The sequence below is a fragment of the Plenodomus lingam genome (genome assembly GCF_022343315.1).
Source record: "Plenodomus lingam strain CAN1 chromosome Unknown contig_23, whole genome shotgun sequence".
Lineage (NCBI taxonomy): Eukaryota > Fungi > Ascomycota > Dothideomycetes > Pleosporales > Leptosphaeriaceae > Plenodomus > Plenodomus lingam.
In genome coordinates, this window is record NW_027093940.1 from 1044707 (window position 1) to 1066454 (window position 21748).

Genomic DNA, 21748 nt, shown 5'->3' on the forward strand with positions numbered 1-21748 from the left:
CCGATCCAGCATCTTGGGTGAGTTGTCTGAAAAGATGCGGGAAGCTTAGGTGTTCGACAACAAGCCCACATTCAACTCTCACGCTTGGGCCACTGACGTCGCCTCGCAAGGTACTTGGGTCTTGACGGCATCAAGGATCTCCCGTCTTCCCACCATTCGTGCCTATTCACATGTATCAATTTGTCCGCACATCAGGAATTTTTTTTGGTAGGCAATATATGAATTAAGGTCTCTTTCATGTTCAGACTATTCGTCCAGGTATCAACGAAAGAAGTCCACGCAAGTGTGCTAAACGCCCAATCCAACTCCGCTTCATATGCAACCCAGATTCGTCCTTGTATATACACAATCCACTCCTAAAACTTTTGTCGCCCAAGCGTTGGCTTCCAGTCCAAAGGGTGCGTTTCTTCGGTCGCGTTCTCATCCTGCTTCCAGACCTGTATAGACTTATCACTTCCTCCCATGATCAGACGCAGGCCAGTCCTATCAAACGTGCTGCACATGACACCAGCTTCAGCGCTGAGCGATCCCGGTTGTGCCACCTGCTCCCCGTGCTGGAATCGGTACCCAGTTTTCCAGTCGTAGAAACTGCAACTTCCATCGTCTCCACCGGCGAATGTGACATTGTCCTCATTCACAGATATTGTGTTGATAATGCTGTCGACAGGGGAGAAATTCTGCATGAAGTCGCCGCGAGGACATAACCATTGCTTCATAGAGTTTGCACTGCCACTTGCAAAGGTGTACTCTGTCGGATGTAATGCGAGTGCGCGGACCGACTTCTTGTGATGTGTCAGAACCGTCTGGGTCTTTCCAGCGACAAGATCCCAGAGTCGTATTTGGCTGTCCATGGAACCTGATATGACCTGGGGATCAGCCTCCTGGGTCTGGATGCTTGTGACTGTGCCTTTGTGTCCTCCCAACACATGGATGTTCGTCCTGGTCCTCATATCCCATACCCTCACGACTCCATCGCGACCACCAGTACACAGAACGTCGACTGTTGGGTGCAGACTCAGGCTGTAGACGCCACTAAGATGTCCGTGGTAATGACGAATGACCTTGTTGGTCTCGAGGTCCCAGCACTTGACCATCTTGTCTTCACCGCACGAGAAGAGGTAGGGATGCCGTGGGCTGATGGCCAGGCCACGAACGGCAGAAATGTGTCCAGTCAACGTAAGTTTGAGCTGACCGCTGGCGAGATCCCAGAGGCGGATTGTGCGGTCGGCGGACCCTGAAGCGAAGAATTGATTGTCCGGATCTACAGCCAACGAGCGCACCCATCCCATGGAGCCAGCGAGGACCCTAGAAACTTTCCAAGGAGCGTGCCACTCCGGCTTGGCTTGTTTGACGACGTCTTTCCGAACGAGCGCACTCGATGTCTGGTCCCTATTTGGTGTAGGCCCCTGTGCATTTGGCGCGGCGCCTTTGCCCCCTGCTCTTACAGCCAGCTGCATCGATTGTGAGTCCCGCACCTTGTCTGCCTTTTCAGAGACTCCATCGATGATTCTTTGCATCTTTGGGTCGGACGCCTTCTCCTCTGTGTTCTGCGCCTTGATCTTCTTGCGTCGCTCTGCGGCTGTTGAGGCCGCAGCAGCCATCTTGCTAGCCAGAGCAGGTGGCAGCTCCCGTACGGCTTCATATTCGTTCCGGATGCGCACCGCGACACCGATTTGGTCGGCAGCTGCCGAGGGCGCGCTTGTTGTAGGTTGTGCCGAGTAGATGGGATTGGAGGCGTGCTCGAGTGCTGTTGGTGTCGCGAAGTCGGCCGCAAATATGTCTCTTGTTCGTTTGGCAGATGCCCGCACAGCCTGTTCAGCCATCATGACGAGCTTTGATGGGCGTGGTGGAGGTCGTCTCGTTTGGGCAAAACGTTCTTGGTTGGGGGTAAATGTGGACTTCTAGATGATTATTATCTGGAGTTTCAATGCAAGGCGACCGTGATAAAGCGTGGCAATTAGATGCGGTATCGTTTGTTAGGTCGAGATTTGCATACTGATACTTGTCGTCGACGTTCCCTCGTCGCGAACATTCAACTTTCACTAGCGCTAACACTAGCGCGATCGCGCCGCCCCGACTTTCTACCGAAACGCGTCTTATCTTATCGCGACATGCTCTCATCTCACCATCTTTCGACAGCGACCACATTGGAGATCTTGATATGGGATCTATACCTGTCCCAGAATGCATGGCGCTTCTAGCTATAGATTTATATGCCTGAATCACTCTTTCAATGCAGCCTCCACCATCGAAGAGATGTTATTCATCATGTTCTTCAACAGTATCACTGTCCGACTCTAGCCACCTACCAACGTACGCGTACACATGGAAAGATTGCGGTACACATGAAGAATCCACGCCGGTCGGAAAATGCACATATCCCTCGGAATTTCCAGATGAATCAAACTTGGCATAAATGTCACAAACCTGAATATGCGGGCATCAGGAAGTCGGAGTCTGCCAATAATGATGAACTGGAGATTGCTCGCAAGCCTCTTCCGCCACAGAAAGCACGCATCCTCAATGATGAAGAGTGTCATGAGAGAAGTCTCGGATGACGAGATGATTCTGATCTCGAATTGTATCTCTCTCGCCCTTCACACAGACGACAATTGCTTTTCACAGACATCCGCAATTCTTCAATCACTAGAATCCAAGAGGCCCTAATCTTGCCGATTGATAGCAGGAGTGGATAAACTTTGAAGTTCATCCCTCTCAATTACATTCCAGGTTAGGAAAATGCCTCATATCATCAAACTTAAATGGACCTCGAACACAATTTGTCCATCGTGGACACAGCAATCATGACGAGCTCTGCTTGCGAATAGACCTCCTTGGAGGTGCATTGGCATGCGTTGCAATACCCCTGCGAACCGTTTCTTGCATGGTAAAGTATTGTGGCACATTTCAAGGCCCCCTGGGGTATGAACCCAAAAATGGATTGTCAGTTGTTATGGTTCATGACTGATGTTTTACCGGTAAACCTTTGATCAACTTCAAACGAGCTTTATGGATTGGGGCCGGAATCTCACAAAGGGGAGCGAATCCAAAACCCATCGTAGAACCATGCACTTTAAGACATACAATACAATCGCGGCTTGCTGTGTCGTCCAAAGCACATGCTACCGAGGAGCCTGATCCTGCTGAGCCGCCTCCATCCACATCAGGCAAAATGTGGTTGCAAGTAAAGGACGCAGGAACGTCTTATCCTAGCCCCGATCTACATCCAATAAATGCACCTCCAAATTGGCTCAACAATGCAGAGGGAGACACGACCGGGTTTACGAGCCGAAGGAACTTGCTGAGTAAATACGTAGTGACCCCAGAGTTACGTATCGAAACTGACAAAACATAGTGGTCCCGTTATTCAGACCAATACAAGCTCACACACATTATGAAGTGTAGTTGGCACAACGCTCAAGCGTGACGCGCCGTCGATAATCCTAGTTCCTGTACCAAGACGGGAAGGAAGCGGGCTTGTTGCAAAAACCTGAAGGATGTCTCTCTTCTCACGCCATACACCAACTGTAGCCGGAAGAATGACGCCCAAGCCGGTATTGCGGGGTTAGCGTAGCCATCCATCATCAACGATGCCCAGGTCCAGGATACACGCCACATGCGCACAGCTGGACCATCTTGCATTTTCCTTTGTCATGTTCTTTGCATTGGTCCTACAGTCGCATTTGCCCTGCCTGCACGCGCCTGTTTTGAACTGCTTTGTTCCAGTCTTCAAGTTGGCTTTTACCGTGGGCTATGCCTCGTCTGGGGTTGTCCGAACACTAATTTGACGATCGGCGGCCTGATGGACGGGAGAACATCCAATAAACGAAAGCTTGACAGCTTCGTCGCGCAAGGCTTGGCGCCTTAACACCTTCTTAGGTGTTATTGCCGTTTCCCTTTCGCCTCGTCACAGGAGCTCAAACATGGCGACAAGCCAATGACGTCCTATCACTGCTCTGACGCTCTGGCCTCTACCGTAATAACAGTTGCTCTCTCGGAAGCACATGGGCAGACGACTTCGGAGCGAACGTGATAGGCCGTTGCTCCAACACCATCTTCGATCTCTAACACCAACGCGGAAGAGAATCCGGGATGGTCGCGTTCAATCTTGCGGATTGTCGCCTAGCTCTGCTCATGTGAAGGCTTCCCCAGGGTGATGCCCCAGGATTTGAGGATTGATGGTTGCAGGGCTCCACATGTGAATGACGGTAAATGGAGCCCCTCAATACGAGCCTGTTCGGCCTCCCTGCTTGAAGGCCAATGCTGACCCTGCCTTGTTATAAAGAGTCTTTGTTGGCCGTCCGTTCATAGACTCATAAGCTCCACTGTCGCTATATACCTTACAAGAAAACCTTCGCTACCGCCGACGCAAAACGATCACTCCATCAGTCATCAACATGAAGACCTTCCAGATCGCTTCCATCGTTGCTTTGGCCTCTGTTGCCACTGCCCAGCTCGACAACATCCCCTCGTGTGCCGTAGGTCTCGTCGGTCCAGCTTGGTCGAACTCCAACTAACACCAAATAGTTGAACTGCTTTGTTGGACCTCTGACCAGCGATGGCTGCTCGTCCCTGACTGACTTCGCATGCCACTGCAAGCAGGTAATTCTCCCTAAATACCACCACCATCATCTTCTTACCCACTGACCCTTTCCAGGGCGCCACTCTCCTAGGCAAGGTCAAGCCCTGTGTCGAAGGAGCCTGCTCTGCTGAAGACCAAGCCGCCACCATCTCCGCCGTCCAGACCACATGCAAGGACGCCGGCGCACCCATCGTCATTCCCGGCGCCGGCAGCGCCATGCCCAGTCCCACTGAAGCCGCACCCTCTGCCGCCTCCTCTGCTGCCTCCTCTGCCGCCTCGGCCGTCTCCTCCGCCCAGTCCGCAGCTTCCTCCGCCGTCGAGGCAGCCAGCTCCGCCGTCGCCAGCGCCGCCTCCTCGCTCGCCGGCGCAGTCTCCTCTGCACTTGCAACGCCCACTGGAAACTCGACTGGCGGCGCCATGCCCACTCCTTCGGCCTCGGTCTCCCAGTTCACGGGCGGTGCGCCCCAGGCTACTGGCGCGGCTGTCCTTGTCGGTGCTGCGGCTTTGGCTATGTTCTTGTAGTTTCAAAATCGTGTCGCAGTTTTCTGTGCTGAGAGAAGAGGTAGGGACTGGGGTTCTTCGGATGTAATGTTGAATGCGTGGATGATGGGTTATGGATGATAGAGATGCGTCATGTATAATATATAACCAAACAAAAAAAAGAAGCTTTTATATATAAGAGATTAATAGTATTAGTGTATACTAATTACTCCGTCTTTTCTCTTTTTAAACGCAGCCCGCCTGGAAACATAAAGATGAAAATTATCTATGGTAGTGCAATGAGGACATTACTGCACTACTAGTAATATTGAGTGGTTGTAGTATACTGTCTATTTACCCCCTGTATTGCATTTTAGGTTCTTTAAACAGGGGATTGCTGGAGAGGGAAGAAGGGAAGTAGAGAAGAAGCCAAAAAAGCCAATGATATACCCTACTAGTGCATAACAAGAACACAGAATATATGAGACCCGCATTAACAGCCAAATTATAATCACATATGTATTATATGCAACACCATGTTTTACTCTAATACCAGAAAAAGCACACGTGCTCCACAGTCACATTGCCCCCCCCCACCCACAATACGACGTGCACATATTCAACAAAAAACAGGCATGGCCTGCTAACATCATGAAGACAAGTGATTGATTTCTACTTCTTCCCACTATCACCCTCCTTGCAAGTAAATTAAAGGGGAACAAGCACCTCCATCCCAACACGCACGCGCGCATGTCTACACGCTCATCGGCCCAAAGGACGCGTACTATTGTTACTCGCGCTCCCCCTGGCCGAAGTCCTTGCAAACGGCGTATTGCCCATCTGGCGTGCAGCAACACCGCTACCAAGCGGCAGTCTGGTGGATGGAGAAGCTTGATAGGGGACATTGGCGTTCTGGCTCAGATAAGGGTTCTGGTTGCTTCCGCCGAGGACGGGTAGACGGCTTCTGTGAGCTTGTGAGGGTGTTGTGGCGGGTGCAGATTCTGTGGTGTTTGGGTAAGCATGCCTGATTTGAGAATTTGCGTAGCTGGTCTTTTGTCAATGGGAAATGCGGGACATGGGGAATAACGTACGACCAGTGAAATTCCTGCCATCTAAACCTCGACCTTGCAGATGGGATGCGAAGGAAGGGCCGGCACCGCCGACCACACCTGACTGTAAATGGCCACTGCTTCCAGAGCTCCTGCTATGGTTGCGATCATGCGCCCGCTTATGGCCTTGCTGGCGATCGGCCATGCGGTGGAAGTTTGCAGAACCGATTCGGGCGCCTGGAAGTCGATCGATGAAGCGATGGCCACGAGCTGTATTGAGGGCATACTCTGCTTCATCCCCAGCAGCATTGGCAACCTGGGACGCCATGACTTGTGCCTTGAGGGCCTGGTACATCTTTTGCGTCTGTGATAGCGCTTTGGCTCTTTCCTTGAAAGCATTGGCGAGCTCCTGGTTCTTGCTCACGAGGGAGGCTTGCTCCGCTTGCATGGCTATCGCTAGAGTAAGCTCGACAACATCTTCAGAGAGAGACAAGCTGTACCTTGCATCTTGTCCTGATGTGCCTTGATCTGAGCGTTTGCGTCATGGATGAGCTGGTCCATCTGTTGGCTCAAGACATTGTATTTTTCAGTTAGTCCCTTGGCAAGATGTTCTTGATAAACTATCTCCTGCGATGTCTGGTAACTATGGAAGGCCAAGCCGCGACTTGCACATTCCATTATAAGCGTCGGGCTGAGACCAGAAAGGACACTGGTCTTGTAATCTTCAGAAGGGTTCAGGCCTGCGATGACCACATCGTCTGGATTGTGGAGCGAGGCGCTACATGCTGGGCATGTTCGATTGGCGTTTGTCGATCTTGACAGTCCGGTCAAATCTGCACACTGTGTGCAGAAGACGTGGCTGTTCTAGATGAGTGACAACATGTGCAATTTGTCGAGGCAGGCGGCACACCTGCATGTAGTCACAACAGCCCGATCGTGCAGATTTGTACGGCACTTGAGGTCATTGCACCTTAACTCGAACTCCATTGCTGCTGTTGTTGGTGAGGTGAGTGAAGCAACAAGTTTGAGTGGGTTGAAGCATGTGCATTGACGCGAAAGCACGTGATCTCGCGTGCAAAGGGGCAAGAGCGAGTGGAGGACACGACGAGTGCTAGGAAACTACTGGAGTCGACGGGTATAGCCAATGCACACACATACTCGATGATCGATATCGCCTAGCAATAGTTTCCTTTTTCTTCTTCTTCTTCTTCTTCTTCTTCTTCTTCTTCTTTTTCTTCTTTTTCTTCTTCCACTTCTTCTCTGATGACGGAATCTGCTGACGCGAACCGGACTCGTTTCTGCGTACTTCCCCTGCGGCGTGAGAGGTATTTTAGTGAACTGGGTAGACATGGCTCCTAGCGATCGTCCTTGTCTGGCTTGCGCCGCTGCCTTGTGCTCTTCTTCCCCGCAACCGCTGTCTCGTCGTCTTCTTCATCTCTACCTTTTACCAAGTCTTGTTCTAGGCCCCATTCTTCATTGTCGTACCAGTCTTCACCATCGCTCATCTCTCCGACATGGGCTTCGGCTTTGGACCATTTGTATACATCTTGCCGCATACGATCTGCCTGCAGCAGGCCATGATGGAGATCCAAAGTGATGCGCGCGATCTCTTCTTGCTTTTGTACATAGGCCATGAGCAGCATGCGTGTCTCCTCGGCTTCGCCAGGTGGAAGACCAAAATCGCGATCAGGTAACGAATCGGTTGGAAATGTGAATAGCGGATGAATCGCGTTGCTGTTACCCGAAGGGGACTGGGGCGGAGAGGGGGTAGAGGCCGCATGTGCTCTTGCGCGAGTGGTCATCCGATGGGCTGTGTGTTGCGAGCCAGTGTCAGACGCATCATCGGCTGTGAGAGAGTTTGCGCCTTGGCCATTCTCTTCCAGTCTTCCGAGGTCTCCATCATGTGTCCCGTTCATTGTCGTATCGCCGCCATCAGCTTGTTCAGGGGTTGTGCTGCCATTGGTTCGGTCCTTCTGGTGCAACCCATTGACCTGTGTGTCTTCTACCGTCTCCTGCATCTCAACGTCACGGGTGTCTTCTTGCTCGTCGTGCTCGGCGTGCTCATGTATACCATTGACGACAGGGTTTGAAAATGGCGCATTGGTCATAGCGGCCAAGGCAGCCGGCGCAAAATCAGAGTCTCCTTGGAGTTTGAGAAACAAGCCCTTCGCGCGTGCGATTTGGACCTTTTCCTTGCGCGACAAACTGCCTGCTTCGTTGGCTAGGTCTGTGAGGTGTTTCGAAGTGTATGCGAGACTCAAGGCTGGATGATTGGCGAGATGAGCGGCCGAGGTCAAGGGCGCAAGTACACCTAGACATTGTGATTAGCTTTCCTGCCTATCAACGCACACACATGGATGTATAACGGGAGCGCGCGCGTACTCTCCAAGCGAATGTCGCCATACGGGTTCTCCTCTACAGCTTCCAGATGGTCCTCTTCGTCATACTCGTCGTCAGGCTCAACAATGTCGCCATCCGCATCGTAGCGCGGTGGGTTGCGTTGCAGGATGGATCTGTGGTAACCAGCATGTTCGATGCGCTGTCGAGAGTCAGTCAACCAGCTTTCTTCACAGGCAACGATAAAGAACAACACACCTTCTTGTATGGGCGGGGATCTGACAGGAAGTCTGGGTCGCTCGCGCGTGGATAGCGGACTTTTCGGCGCAGATCTTGTTTATTGCTGTCCAAAGACGAGCCTTCTTCTGTGTCGGCTGCAAGTGTCAGCTGCGCCTTTGGTAGGAAAGAAGAGCAAGGCAGCTCATACAGTCGTCTCTTCGCAGCATCTTCCGCTTCATGGCGAAGATGGTATCCATAATCTGCTGCTGTTGGCCTGCCATGGTGAAGGAAGCGAGAGTAGAGCTGTCTGGGCAGCTTGAGCGCAAAGTTGACGCGACTGTTGTGCGTTGGAAAGGTGAAGGGGAGGGATGTAGTGTGCGTGCAGCTGGCCGAGGCAATGCGCCGAGGATCGAGCCCAGGGAACTACCGGTAAGCTATGGATAGTGTACGACCAGCTAGACGGAGCTTGCTACGGTGAAAGCAAAGTCGGGCATGAAAGTGTATCGGTGCGGAGAGCTGCCGCTACCGTACCGTACCGGTACCAGTGGACACCCTGGTTTCCCATCAATCCTCTGCCCCATGTCATCGCCCGCTTCCAGCACTGAGTAACCTAGATAAGATTCACGTGCAATCGTCCAGGGTCCAAGGCAACATGAACATCACTCGGGGCAAGGGACAAGGCCACCATTGATTGCGCTTAGGTGTACACCCACCGACAAAAATCACTCCTCTTCGCGACTTGGGGAAAGACGGGAGATCGAGGGAGGCTACTTACCGGTACCGGTAGTGGTCCTGTTCTTGTTCCCCTCGTCCCACACGCCCTGTTTTCACTGCCCGCCCGCCGCCTGGGTCTTGCGCCGCCCCTCCAACTGTTTGACCTGGGACAGTAGATACTGCATATGGAGATATAATTGCGCCACCATGGAGGCCTACCCTCCCGACTATGTAGTCCATAATCTGCCCTTCATAGTCCTGTCTGGCCTCGGAGTTAGCAAAGAGCGCGAACCTCCAGCAGCCGCCCAGGACGTGCTGCCCGGCCGAGCAGTCACTACTATCAACGCAGAGTCGCCGCCTGTCGCCAGCGAACGTGCCACCGAATTACTCGACGAGTTCTTGAGCGCCGATGGGACCAATGCGCCGTGGAATGGACGGTCCTTCCATCGATCAGGTCTCACACATGGCTTCCGATTTCGAGCTGTTGGCCGGGTAGGTCAGCACTTTGTCCTTGGATTCCCCCCCTCCTCCCCCCAAGGGAGCAAAGGAGCAATGCTGATGAAGGCTAGCAATATCAATTGCCAGCGAAAAAGGCCGATGCTCCCACGACGTGGGCAACGACGCCTCCAGGTAGCCCCACGATAGCCGCAGCAACCTCGTGGACATTGCACTCGCCCATCTCGCCCTTGTCCCCCAGCTCGACCACCTTCCCAGACGGCGTCATCGCTCCTGTCTGGGTTTCCAAGCACCAGCACTATGTACCTTCTGTGTTCATCTCCTTCTTCGACTTCACCACAGACCCCATCACAAATAGCCTGCACGACAATCAACTGAAAACGGACATCAACCGGATCAAGAGCCAGATTCAGAAGTCGGACTATCGCACGCGGTTCGCCGTGGTACTTCTAAGCAACAAAACGATACTGGAGGCGCCTGATATTGAAGAGCGTTTGACGGTGATACGAAGAGCCACTGGTCTGGACCCCAAGAACTCGTTCTTCTTCCTCCCTCCAAACACATCACAGGTCGAGTTACGAGCTTTCGTGACAAGCATCTTGTCCATTTTACAGCCCATTTGCGTCGAGTACTACCGAGATCTCACCAAGCATGCCAGACGGAAGAAAAGCCGCGGTTCTGTACCGCCTCCTACAGCCCCACCGACACGAGGCACGTCACAAACATTGTCCTACCCTGGCTGGGGCATCCGCTATGACTTCAAGTTGGGAATCTTTGCAGAATTTCGTCAGGAAATGGATGCTGCACAACGACATTATAACATTACTCTCGAATCATTGTTCGGCGCTGAAGGATTGTTCGAGACCACCGCAAGTTGGTCACCCAGGTGGGACGAAATACGTTTGTTGGCCGATATCGTAGCGCTTCGACATATTCGCTGCCAATTGTGGCTGAACTGCCCTACTTCTGCAGCCCAAACGTGGTTAAGATATAAGCTTAGGCTAAGAGATGTCCTTGATCGTCGAGGCAAGGGCTCCTCAAATTACGGATGGCAAGCATGGGAATCGCGATGGGCGCGAATTATGGCGCAAGCCATTCAGCGGGCCGAACTGCCCGTGTTCGCGGTAGGAAAGCAACTCCAAGACTCAGATCCTCCAAGTAAGGGCATGGTAGCAGTATTCTCCCCACCTGAGAAATCATTCCCCGTCGGTGAACGGTTCCCGCCATGGGAGCTTCTCCACCACGCCGGGTATTGGCACAAGATGTCTAGTGACCATGCAAAGAGACGCTATATTCTTGCCCGTGACATACCTGAAGAGGACCGCACTCCACCGGGTATGTCTCCCGCTACAAAGGTATCAAGCCGAAATCAGATCTACGATCAATACCTCGTCCCACAGCCTCATGAAGAATACCCTCTTCCAGGTGTTGGAGGGGGTTTTGAACACTGGAGTGATATTGCTGCAAAAATGAACGCCTCCATACAAGAATTCAAGAGTCGTGGTCAGCACCGCAAGGTAGATCAGCTGCAATTAGAGGTAGCTAGAACCTTGCTTCACGTGAAGAGGTTTGATGACGCGTTTAAGGTACTTCGGCCGCTATGGGAGACGATGGCTTGGAGGAAGGAAGGCTGGTACAATCTAGCTTCCGAGGTGTTGTGGGCCCTTCACGAGTGTGCTTTGCGCGTTCAGAACAAAGAAGCTTATGTCGCTACCGAGTGGGAACTGTACACTCAAAGTCAGTATCTTTGTATACTAGTAAGCAAACTCCTACTGACGATGTCCAGTGATTCCGGGAAAAACGAGGTACAAACACGACTTGATGGTCTGCTTGGACGTATTCGCCAAGGATGAACCCGCAGATAAGATCAACGTGAATTTGAATGCCAAAGATCACATGTCTCCTTGTAAGTATGTTCCCGTACAAGCGAAGTGAGCGCTGATGACGATGTAGTGATCATAACCTTCGCCTTCTCCGAAAGTGAAGGCAATGTAGGAGAGCCTCTGCAATCACAAATGACAATCACGTCCAATGCTCGCCAGGGGTCTGCGCCCGTTACATTGTCGTCTCTCTCCTACCACTTCAGCGGGGCCTTGAGTGAGGTACAACTGAGCCATGAAAGAGATGAGAAAACCGCAGTGACGACATCCAGAATGTTGGCATGTACGCTGGAGGAAACTTCTACATCTGGCCAAAAGCCCCAATGGGCCGGCGTGAGTGATTTGACCATTTATCCTGGTCAAACCAACGTCTACACCTTCCCTCTTATCTTCCGCGAAGCAGGTGATGTGGATGCAGATTCTTGTGTATTTGAGGTGAACACGGATCACTTCAACCTCACTTGCTCGGACACGGATTTGCACAGTAGCCCTAACCCAGCATGGTGGGTCACTTCGAATGGAGCAGTCAAGCCAAGAAAGTATAAAGGAGCTGGAGGATTGTCGGTTCATATTCTTCCAAAGCCACCGAAAGTGGAGATCAGATTACCGGATGTAAGAACTCAGTACTTCACCGATGAACCGGTCACTCTGGCTATTGAGATCCTAAACCAGGAAGAAGAAGACACGGAAGCTGTCCTTGAAGTACGGCTGCTAGGTCGTCAACAGGATGCTCTGGGGTTCGCCTGGCTCGAACGGCCAGCCTCGTCACCGATGAAAGAAGTACCTCCACAGGTGGATGGTTTCAAAGACGTTGATTTGCCGGGTCATGTTGTCGGCAAGCTATCACAGGGCGCCAGCACAGTGGAGAAGATACATTTTACAGCGCCTCCTGATCCGGCAGACTTTGCTTTAGAGGTTAAGGTACTATACCATCTTCTCAGCGATCGCGACATCCCAATATCCAAGATCATGGTAGCAGATCTTGTCTTCAATGCGCCTTTTGAAGCAAGTTATGACCTCAACGCCCGCGTTCATCCAGAGCCATGGCCAAGCTACTTCGAATTACGGGATGCTGAGAGCAACTTCAACCCAGAATCAGCCGACGCATTTGGCATTGCACAGAAGTGGGGCCTGCGAGCAAAGGTTGCATCATTCGCCGATGAACAGCTGACAGTCAGTGACCTAGCTGTCAAAGTCCACGGCGTCCATGGCGGTGCAACATGCGATGTGACGAAGGAATTCGAGGCAGGCGAGCAGGCCATGGACCCTCAGATCTTGAGCGAGTGGGCCTTCAGCCTTGATGTACGAAAAAATAATCTGGAAGAGCGACGGTCAACCGCGCTCGACACGACCCTCAACATTACCTGGCAGCGGACTTCCATCCCTAATGCTCCGGTGGTAACTTCCTGTCTCCCAATACCACGCATACAAATACCTTCGAGCGAGCCTCGCGTCCTAGCCTCAGTCCAATACTCAACTTCAGTAGCCTCACTAGTGCACCTCGATTACACACTCGAAAACCCCACCATGCACTTCCTCACCTTTGAAGTCAACATGGAAGCCAGTGAGGAATTCGGCTTTAGCGGCCCAAAACTCCGTACCTTGCATCTGCTGCCCATGAGCAGGCAGACTGTGTGCTATAGCTTGCTCCCCCTTGTCACGGCCACTTGGATCACACCACATCTCAAGGTCATGGATCGATACTTCAATAAAACTCTCAAGGTTCAGGCGACAGAGGGCCTGCGCATGGAGAAAAAGGGCGTTGGTGTTTGGATACCGGGGGATGAGGGGACGGGTCCTGCACCTGAAGCTGTGCTGTAATAGTATAGTAGTAGGATTGAATGAGTTGGCTGCATGGAATCGCAGCCTTGGATTCTTACAGAATCGGCAAAAAAACACACTACCTTCGTTGCGCAGCCAATTTGATAATAATGTGCTTTTAAGTCTGTAATAAGATGTGAGGGGAGACGATAGTGGCGAGGAGGCTTGTCTGCGTTACGTCGATGTTGCTGCTGTTTTTGTCTGCATACTGGGGTTGCTGGTATGTTCGAAGAGGTGGGTGTTGTATCGTTGTGTTGTCGCCTGTTGTGGTCAAGTCTTCACGAACATGCAGCGTGGAGACGTTCTTAACACAAGCTTCAACAAAGTCGGTGATGCGATCTGTTTTTGTTTGTTTACAAACTGTTGCAACAAAACTAAATCCGAATGTTACATCCCTAATTTGCTGGTCTGGGGGAAGAGTCTTTTAGCCGGATGCCGTCTAGGCACACGGTATGGTACCGGTAGTAAGGAGTCGGATTTGGGCGGTGATAATTGGTGGAACAATCGCGGGCTACCTTGCATCGTAAAGTTATTCAACTACGTCTTCCCCACACCCTGAATTGGCCGCCTAACTTTCCCCACGAAAATCCTCTTGGCCCGCTGGTTATAGTCAGTATCTTGTTTTGGGCATCATTTCTTGGTAGCCAGATGACCATATCCTACCTACTGGGCTTTGTTGTTTCTGCATTGGATAGATGCTTTCCGACTAACATTACCGTTACCGTACAAGCTACCGTAGGCGTGCGGTTGTGGCACATCATTCAAAGCCTCACCTCCATGGCCTTACTGTTACTCCACGGTCGATACTCACCCGGAATCCCAAGAGCTCGGTACGATTGCGGAGAACATGGGGAAGCTTTTGTGGGGAACACCCTTTGATCCTTGAAGCTAGGCTTTTGTGAGAGCGGTCTGGCATGTCTCCACGGAGGAATTATTACAACTTCTGCTATTTACGCGATTCAGGAAGCTTCCCAGGAAACATTTATAATAAGTTAACACCTAGGTAGAGACCTCCTGTAGGATCTTCAATTAGACGAAGGTGGTCCAGTGTTTCATCATGTTGGCTACCGGTATCTCAACGTTTTCATTAACTGCATTACTCCTCCCCCCTGTGGTATCATCAGCATTCGTGGCCGAAAACTTCCTCAAAACCCTACGCAGCCCTCGTCCTTTCCATGCGGTGAGCTTTCCAGAGCGCAATCGCACTTGCATTGCAGAGTCGCACGACGACTTGCAGACCGACGATGCCGAAAACATCCTAAAAGCGGTCCAGGACTGTAACAACGGGGGTCATGTTATCCTGGCAGAAAAACATACCTACACCATTACCTCGCCCATGAATCTCACTGGCTTGAAATCAATAGATATTGACATTCAAGGCCGCCTTTCGTTTCCAGCAGACAATCTCACATACTGGCAAGCCAACTCGTTCGATCTGCAATACCAAAATGCGACCTCCTTCTTCATCCTTGGTGGATCGGATGTCAACATCTACGGCGGTGGCGAAGTCCAAGGCCACGGTCAAAACTGGTATGATGCGTATACTAAGGATAAGAAGATTCGACGGCCAGTCTTGTTTGCCATTGTTGGTCTCGACGGCGGAACCGTGAGCGATATCAAGATGCGCAACGCCCCGTTCTGGCACAACGTCATTATCAACTCCACAGACGTCGTGTATTCTGGCCTCGACCTGTTTTCCACGAGCAATAACGGAAATTTCGAAAAGAACACAGATGGCTGGGATACTTACCGCAGTGACAGAATTGTGATTGAGAACTCCACAGTCACAAATGGTGATGGTAGGTCCTCCCTCTCCTATACTACCATACATATACACCCCTCCATCACCCCTCCCCACTAACCCCCCAATTCCAGACTGCGTCTCCTTCAAGCCCAACAGCACCAACATCCTCGTCCAAAACATGCAATGCAACGGCACCCACGGCATCTCCGTCGGCAGTCTCGGCCAGTACCCCGCCCGCGTCGACTACGTGCAAGACATCCTCGTCCGCAACATTAGCATGTACAACTCCTCCGAGGGCGCACGCATCAAAGTCTGGCCCGACGCCTACGCCGAGAAGTCGCAGAGCCTGACGGGTGGTGGGGGCAGAGGCCTCGTACGCAACGTCACCTACGACGGCATGTTTTTAGATAACGTGGATTATGGGATTACGATTACGCAATGTTATGGACAGGATGATGAGGAAGAGTGTTTTAAACATCCCGTGAGTTTTTCTTCTTGCTTAGCTCTTCTCATTCATCCAACCGCACATGATTCACACCCACCCCTTCCACTCCACCCCTACCCCCACAAAACACCACCTAACTAACACAACCCCCTAGAGCAAACTCAACATCCAAGACATAACCTTCCGCAACATCCGCGGCCGCACCAACCGCGTCTTCTCCCCGCTCGTCGGCCACATTGTCTGTTCGAGCCCGGAAACGTGCTCGGGCATTGTGGCACAGAATATCGATATCAGGACGATTAATGGCTCGAGTTTGGTGACGTGTCGGAATGTGGATAAGGGGTTGTTGGAGGTCGAGTGTTCGGATTGGAGTAAGGGGTATAATCCTGCTTAGACTGGTATAGAGGAAGAGGGGGGTGGGGGTATTCGCTGGGTCAGTGGAGGGCTGGGAGATGGACCAAGAGTCTGTGGAGAAGGCTGAGGATGGGGTGGCGGGTTGGAATAGGGGGACTAGATATCCGGGTTTATGGGTCTATGGTAAAGTAATGGCGACAATATCAAATGACAAGTAATTATGTGCCAGTGGGCACGAATATGAAGACTTGTACGTGTAGATATATGAAAAGTGAAAGAAAGAGAGAAAGAGACGGGAGTATAAAAAACACTCCATGCACCCTCTATCCTTGTCCTCCAGTACCCTCCCAAACCAAAGCAACCCCAGATTAGATATATTGCGCAAGTTTTATCCCTCCCAAATGCAAATTTTGGAGCGCGAGCAGTGGTATACAATAAGTATGTGCAATTATCATGTGAAAATGTCTCCTTGTAGTAAATCGGAATAGCATGAAATCAGATCGGTGGCTGTCTAGTACATGGCTTCAGCTTGAACTAGCGAAAGAAAGTTGGATAAAGTCCCATCTATATAACCCAGTCTTGGTATCAGATTTGAATTGGGAACAAGTTGTCACGGAGAAGTTGGACGATATCAAAGTGCACGGTGTGTTGTGTATATGAATGTGTAAGTCTGTCTGTGGTGTATGTGTAGTATCTATAGGATGTCGAAGTGGGTACAACTTTTTGAGATGATGCAATATTCTGGGCTGTGTGCAGAAAAAGTAGCATTTAATGAAACATCTTTTGGGGGGTTGGTTTGGGCTGGATGAGTTGGGCTGTGTGAGGTGATAGCATGTATTGGGCCATGTCAGGCATCCTGAGGAACAATGTTAGGCCACGTGGGATTTTGGTATGGATTTCAGGTTGGGAGATTATTAATTCATGCAGGTAGAGATTGGGCTTCGCTGAGCTGGGCTTGACTGAGATATTTGGTGGATGCGTATGTCCACAGAAGGCTGCATATTCGACTTGGTGTAAGGAGACACGATATATACTTTTGCGTTCTATTCCTAGTTTACTGTGGGTTTGATTGGATGGACTGCACCTTTGGCTTGCATGATGTGTTCATCCTGCATAAATGGCTAGTGAAGCCCGACGACCAACAATGAGCCGTATTGTTGACTCAACAGATTTATGAAGGCGAAGGAAAGTTATATAGAAATTGAAATTGGTGGCAACATTCAGGCTCGGGGTCGCCGTGTGGATGTATGTTCAAGCGTCGTTTGTGGAGAGACTGTGGCGCAGTGTTGTGGTGGCGGCCAATGATCGATGCACTCTGTTATAAATTGACTTCGCAAGTGCATTCGAGAACACGTCAGTTATCGTCTACTGATGAATGATGGGAAAGTGTTAGAGAAGTCTATGAAGTATAATTGGAGCCCAACTATTTAGGGGCAGTCTCTGATACAACATGTATCGGGTTTTTCTCAGCTGCTTCACTATTTGCACCACTCACCGACCAGGCCTCCGAGACTAATAAAAAAAGATAGGACTTTATCAGCTGAGAAAGGTAATTTGTCATTACCCTAATCAGGCTCTCGGTCATGTCAGCGCAAATCGATTCGAGGAACGGAGTACGGTCAGCGAGGCAAGCTCAAGGTCCCAAATGGCCATGTCCAGCAGGATCGATACGATATTTAACGAAGTTAAGACAGGCATGCACATCACGCAAGAGATCGAGCAATCGATGCCTACCAGGGTCCGGGATTAGGCAGAGGCTGCAACCGGAGGGTTCAAAGATGGAAACGCTGAGAAGGCAGTGACCTGGATGCTGGAGTTAATTGGAGATAAATTTTGCCACAACTAGGATGTCAATATAAGGTGTAAGTACACATGAGTCACATATACCACCAGTATTTATGTTCGAGGAACGCCCCTGTCATGTTGGAGGATGCCCAGATTCATTCGCCGAAGATTGTGAACACCAGATGCAATCTCCCATCCAACGACAAACATGACGCCAAGGACTGAAGATGAAAATACATTCGCTAGCAAAGCTCTCATACCGTTACAACTCTCAGGTTGCGGTGGTGCTGGGCGCGCCTCACTCTTCCTGGATCGACACGTCCGGCCTCATAGTATCTTGGCACCATCCCTCGATCACCAAGCAGTACTTTCTTTCTTCCCAGATCCAATTTCATTTTATTTCGAGCATTTATATCTTGATGTTTGTACCTCGAGGTTGGCGTAAGTGCTGCACAAGCTGTGGTAGGCAGAATAGTAGGCTTTGCTGATTTGGCGTTGATGGACAGTAGTTCTTTTTAGGCAGGCTTTCACAAAGCTCCAACGTGTCAGAACTTCGTCGTTACCCCCTTTGTTGGCTCGATCAGGCTCATGCCAAATTGGATCAAAGGCACAATGTGCGTTGGAGTCTGTGCGATCATCATCATGCCGACGGCCCTAGGTACCGCCCGTACCGGTACCTAACGTTAGCCTAGCGTTTGCCAGCCACCATGCAAAGGAACCCTTTGACTCTCCTCCATCTCTTCACAGCCGCTCATTAGGTTGCGATCCCCTCCGACAAGAATACATCTCTTAAGGTTCAGCGATGACTCAACGATGACAGGCCTATGTAGTTGCCTACAGCCACTTAGCTCCGCTTAGTAGCAGCCTGCAGCTGCCTAGTTACAAGAGGCGAACCAAGCTACTCACCTTTTGAGCAGATCATTCTCGACAAAACCAATTCATCCTTCGGGGTATCAATGCACAGGAAATACGAGTGAAACCATCAGGTCTGCCCCGGAAAGACAGCAATATGCGACGGATAACACAATGACGAAGCGAAGCAACGCAATCCTTCCGTGAAGAATCCCCCTTACTATCATCGGAGGACAGTGAGAGTGGAGCATGCAGCATGCAGACACAAATGATCAACGAATATGCGATCATAGCCTGATCTTCTGGATCGATGCCATCATCTATGAGCCGTAGAGCGAACATTCGGCGTCCGAAATCGCAGAAGAGATATACGAAAGACGCTTTCTTAGCTCAGGCATAACATGGCGACGTGGAGAAAGGGATAGCACCCAGGTCATCCAAGCCAGCACCCCAGGTCATCCGGCCAGGTATTGGAAAACGGCCAACCGATATACAATGATTAGATTGTTCATTGCACCACAGAGTTTGCACGAGAGCTGCTGGACGTTTGCGAAATGGCCGAAAGCCTACGGGGACGAGCAGGCTCTAGTCCAAGATCGGGATGATACTTTCTGTAGTGTTTGAGACGCGCATCCTTACGATTGAACGCCTTTCGAATGGGACAGTGATCACAGGCATAGACTGCCGGGGACTTGCTGGTGTGTTTCAGCCGCATATGTCTGGCTTTGTTCCCGTTACGGTAATTCCCCCGGAAAATGGACGGGCACTGTTCGCAAAGGATAGTATCTGACAGTGGTCCCGATGTACTACTGGCTTCAGACCGTCGGTCGGAGCAATCATCATCTTGGCCAGGCACCGACAGGTAAGTGGTGTTGCTGTGACTGACATGCCTGAAAAAGATTAGCGAACATCACTAATCTTCGCTAACAATCACACTGACCTAGCGAGTTGCGACCTTTGCGGCTGGTGTCTGGTATTCTCATCCTGGAAATCTCCGCTGCCTACGTTGAGGTATGGCTCCGGATTTACTTCGGTCAAAGCCGGAGTCATGTCCAGTACAGCTGACATCTGTTTGGTGGAGTTGGCTGTCGACCACGTCCAGCCATTGAAAAGTGTCTCTGATGGCCGACAGACGTCCCTAACCTTCCTCGAGTTGTTTATGTCATCGTCCGTCGGGTACAAAGATGATATGGAATACCCTGCACCATTTCCAGGCATGGATCTGGCATCGGGATTGCTATCCGTGCTTGTAGTCGCAAGTGCGGATCGACGCACCAACATGTCAGTCTTCTCTCTCAAAAGATATTCGTGGTCACCTTGTTGCCTAAGGGTTTGACCCGACCACGGTTCATCAGATAGGGAGATTGATGGGATCGTATTGTAAGCATGGTCTGGTACCGAAGAGAACACTCGATCTTCGTTCGGATAGGTGTTGGTGTCGGCGGAATATTCACAAGAGATGGACTGGCTATGGTTAAATTCTTGACGCCCGAAGGCCTGAGAGTGGTGTTGACTGGACGTTCTCTGCTGGAATGGAAATTGACTGTTTGGGGTTCTTCTCGAAACAGAGTCGTTGGAAAATTGGCCAATGCCATTAGGGAACATCTGACTATGTTCGAATGAGCCATGAGTATGCCTTCCTTGGAGGTTGCGATAGAGGTGCGCTGTGTTGGTTACAGCCTGTGGGAGTTCAAGAGAAGTTCGATTTACGGGGACCGATAAGGGGGAGTAGGAATATTGGTTCGCAATCTCGTCATCGGTGTCATGATGTAACAGCTGTTCGCCCTCGTCGTCACGGTTCCCAAGATAAGCTTCTTGGTTCGAAAAGATGTATTCGGGGATATAGGTCGACTCAAACGACATTGAAAAATCGCCTTGCGTATCGCAGTCGCTGAAGGGTTCGGGAACGTCGATGGGCAAAGGCAAGAGAAAGTTCGAAGAGTAACGCGGGGAATTCAGGTCGTCCGCATTAGCATGAACTTGTCTTATTGTTCTGTCTTCAGTCCCCACGGGCTGATATTGACCCTGATCGACATCCAAAAGATCGTTGCGCAATGGAACATCCTCGGGATGCATCCACTCAGGGTATTCCTCCATATCGGCAAACGGTAACCCTGAGAAGAACCTTAACTGGTCTTAGTTCAAGGTCTACCGACAGTCGAAATAAGTCCAAAATCTGTTCTCCTTCGAACCTCGTAACGACGGATAGGCGGTGTTGGTTGGTGTGACAAGGCTACGATGTAACTTCGGATAATATATGCTGTACGACGGTACGGTGGCAGTTTTGAAAGAGTGGGAAAGCGTGTGAGCAGTGAAAGATGCTAGAATATATCGAACGTTGGATTCAAGCGGAGATGAATGTCCAACGTGGGCGTCTGGATACCGGTATGTTAGGCCACAGTCATGCCAAGGATACTCTCTAGCGCCAACACACCTATTCGATGTCACGAAAGACAAATCACGACAGCGTACTTTCACAATACGAGCGTCTTGAACTCCTCAGAAAGTACTGTGTCGTCTTTAATACACTACTGTGCAGCTTGTTGCCGAGTAGAGTGTTGGTCGAGCTAGGCGTCAGTTTAAAAGGTGACGTTGCGATGAAAGGTTATTCTGATGTAAACACTGAACAGCTCGATTTAACTAAGACAACGTCCGCCTCACCGTACTAATAAGCTGAGCGGTAGTAACAGCGAGTCTTCGTGGCGCCACAAGGCAAAAGGGCCTCCAAGTGTCGCTATCAAGCAGCGCAGGCGTACGGCACCTTCAGGAGTCTCGCTGTCAAGATGACTGGGCAAAGTGCGTGCGCGGGAGGACTGCATTGGTACATCATGAAGGCTGTGCAGCCTCTAATTGAGCGTAGAAGGCGACAGCTCCACGAAGGACAACAGCATTGGTGTCGACCATCTTGAGTACTCGATAGCACTCGCCAGGACACGCTTCAGGATCTGCGCGCATGATCAAATGCCCTATATCATATCTATGAGTGGATCATGGGGGACTCCTCACAGCCACTCATGCTTCACATTGGCA

The 21748-nt window shown here is 50.9% G+C and overlaps 9 protein-coding genes across 9 annotated transcripts; 5 read left to right on the plus strand and 4 right to left on the minus strand.

Moving 5' to 3' along the window:
- Positions 1-356: 356 nt before the first annotated feature.
- On the minus strand, positions 357-1826 carry IAQ61_006082 (uncharacterized protein; the record flags this gene model as incomplete). The annotated part of the gene is made up of 1 exon (XM_003835841.2): positions 357-1826. The coding sequence occupies one exon, from the start codon at positions 1824-1826 to the stop codon at positions 357-359; it is 1470 nt and encodes a 489-aa protein (XP_003835889.2).
- A 697-nt stretch (positions 1827-2523) lies between these two features.
- On the plus strand, positions 2524-3355 carry IAQ61_006083 (uncharacterized protein; the record flags this gene model as incomplete). The annotated part of the gene is made up of 2 exons (XM_066097043.1): positions 2524-2581; positions 3042-3355. 2 exons carry the CDS (start codon positions 2524-2526, stop codon positions 3353-3355), a joined length of 372 nt encoding a protein of 123 aa, XP_065953035.1.
- Positions 3356-4397: 1042 nt separating this feature from the next.
- Positions 4398-5104, plus strand: IAQ61_006084 (uncharacterized protein; the record flags this gene model as incomplete). The annotated part of the gene is made up of 3 exons (XM_003835840.1): positions 4398-4478; positions 4528-4602; positions 4658-5104. 3 exons carry the CDS (start codon positions 4398-4400, stop codon positions 5102-5104), a joined length of 603 nt encoding a protein of 200 aa, XP_003835888.1.
- Positions 5105-5824: 720 nt separating this feature from the next.
- Positions 5825-7098, minus strand: IAQ61_006085 (uncharacterized protein; the record flags this gene model as incomplete). Its single annotated transcript, XM_066097044.1, has 4 exons — positions 5825-6063; positions 6154-6561; positions 6612-6970; positions 7022-7098. 4 exons carry the CDS (start codon positions 7096-7098, stop codon positions 5825-5827), a joined length of 1083 nt encoding a protein of 360 aa, XP_065953036.1.
- Positions 7099-7466: 368 nt separating this feature from the next.
- On the minus strand, positions 7467-8948 carry IAQ61_006086 (uncharacterized protein; the record flags this gene model as incomplete). Its single annotated transcript, XM_003835839.2, has 4 exons — positions 7467-8422; positions 8494-8650; positions 8707-8822; positions 8876-8948. The coding sequence occupies 4 exons, from the start codon at positions 8946-8948 to the stop codon at positions 7467-7469; spliced, it is 1302 nt and encodes a 433-aa protein (XP_003835887.2).
- Positions 8949-9197: 249 nt separating this feature from the next.
- Positions 9198-13654, plus strand: IAQ61_006087 (uncharacterized protein). The gene is made up of 4 exons (XM_003835838.2): positions 9198-9873; positions 9951-11574; positions 11624-11743; positions 11791-13654. The coding sequence occupies exons 1-4, from the start codon at positions 9589-9591 to the stop codon at positions 13536-13538; spliced, it is 3777 nt and encodes a 1258-aa protein (XP_003835886.1). The 5' UTR covers positions 9198-9588; the 3' UTR covers positions 13539-13654.
- A 941-nt stretch (positions 13655-14595) lies between these two features.
- Positions 14596-16121, plus strand: IAQ61_006088 (uncharacterized protein; the record flags this gene model as incomplete). Its single annotated transcript, XM_003835837.1, has 3 exons — positions 14596-15337; positions 15414-15763; positions 15882-16121. 3 exons carry the CDS (start codon positions 14596-14598, stop codon positions 16119-16121), a joined length of 1332 nt encoding a protein of 443 aa, XP_003835885.1.
- A 1543-nt stretch (positions 16122-17664) lies between these two features.
- Positions 17665-18659, plus strand: IAQ61_006089 (uncharacterized protein; the record flags this gene model as incomplete). The annotated part of the gene is made up of 6 exons (XM_066097045.1): positions 17665-17719; positions 17776-17819; positions 17928-17943; positions 18113-18307; positions 18373-18480; positions 18559-18659. 6 exons carry the CDS (start codon positions 17665-17667, stop codon positions 18657-18659), a joined length of 519 nt encoding a protein of 172 aa, XP_065953037.1.
- A 989-nt stretch (positions 18660-19648) lies between these two features.
- Positions 19649-20815, minus strand: IAQ61_006090 (uncharacterized protein; the record flags this gene model as incomplete). Its single annotated transcript, XM_003835836.2, has 1 exon — positions 19649-20815. One exon carries the CDS (start codon positions 20813-20815, stop codon positions 19649-19651), a length of 1167 nt encoding a protein of 388 aa, XP_003835884.2.
- Positions 20816-21748: the final 933 nt, after the last annotated feature.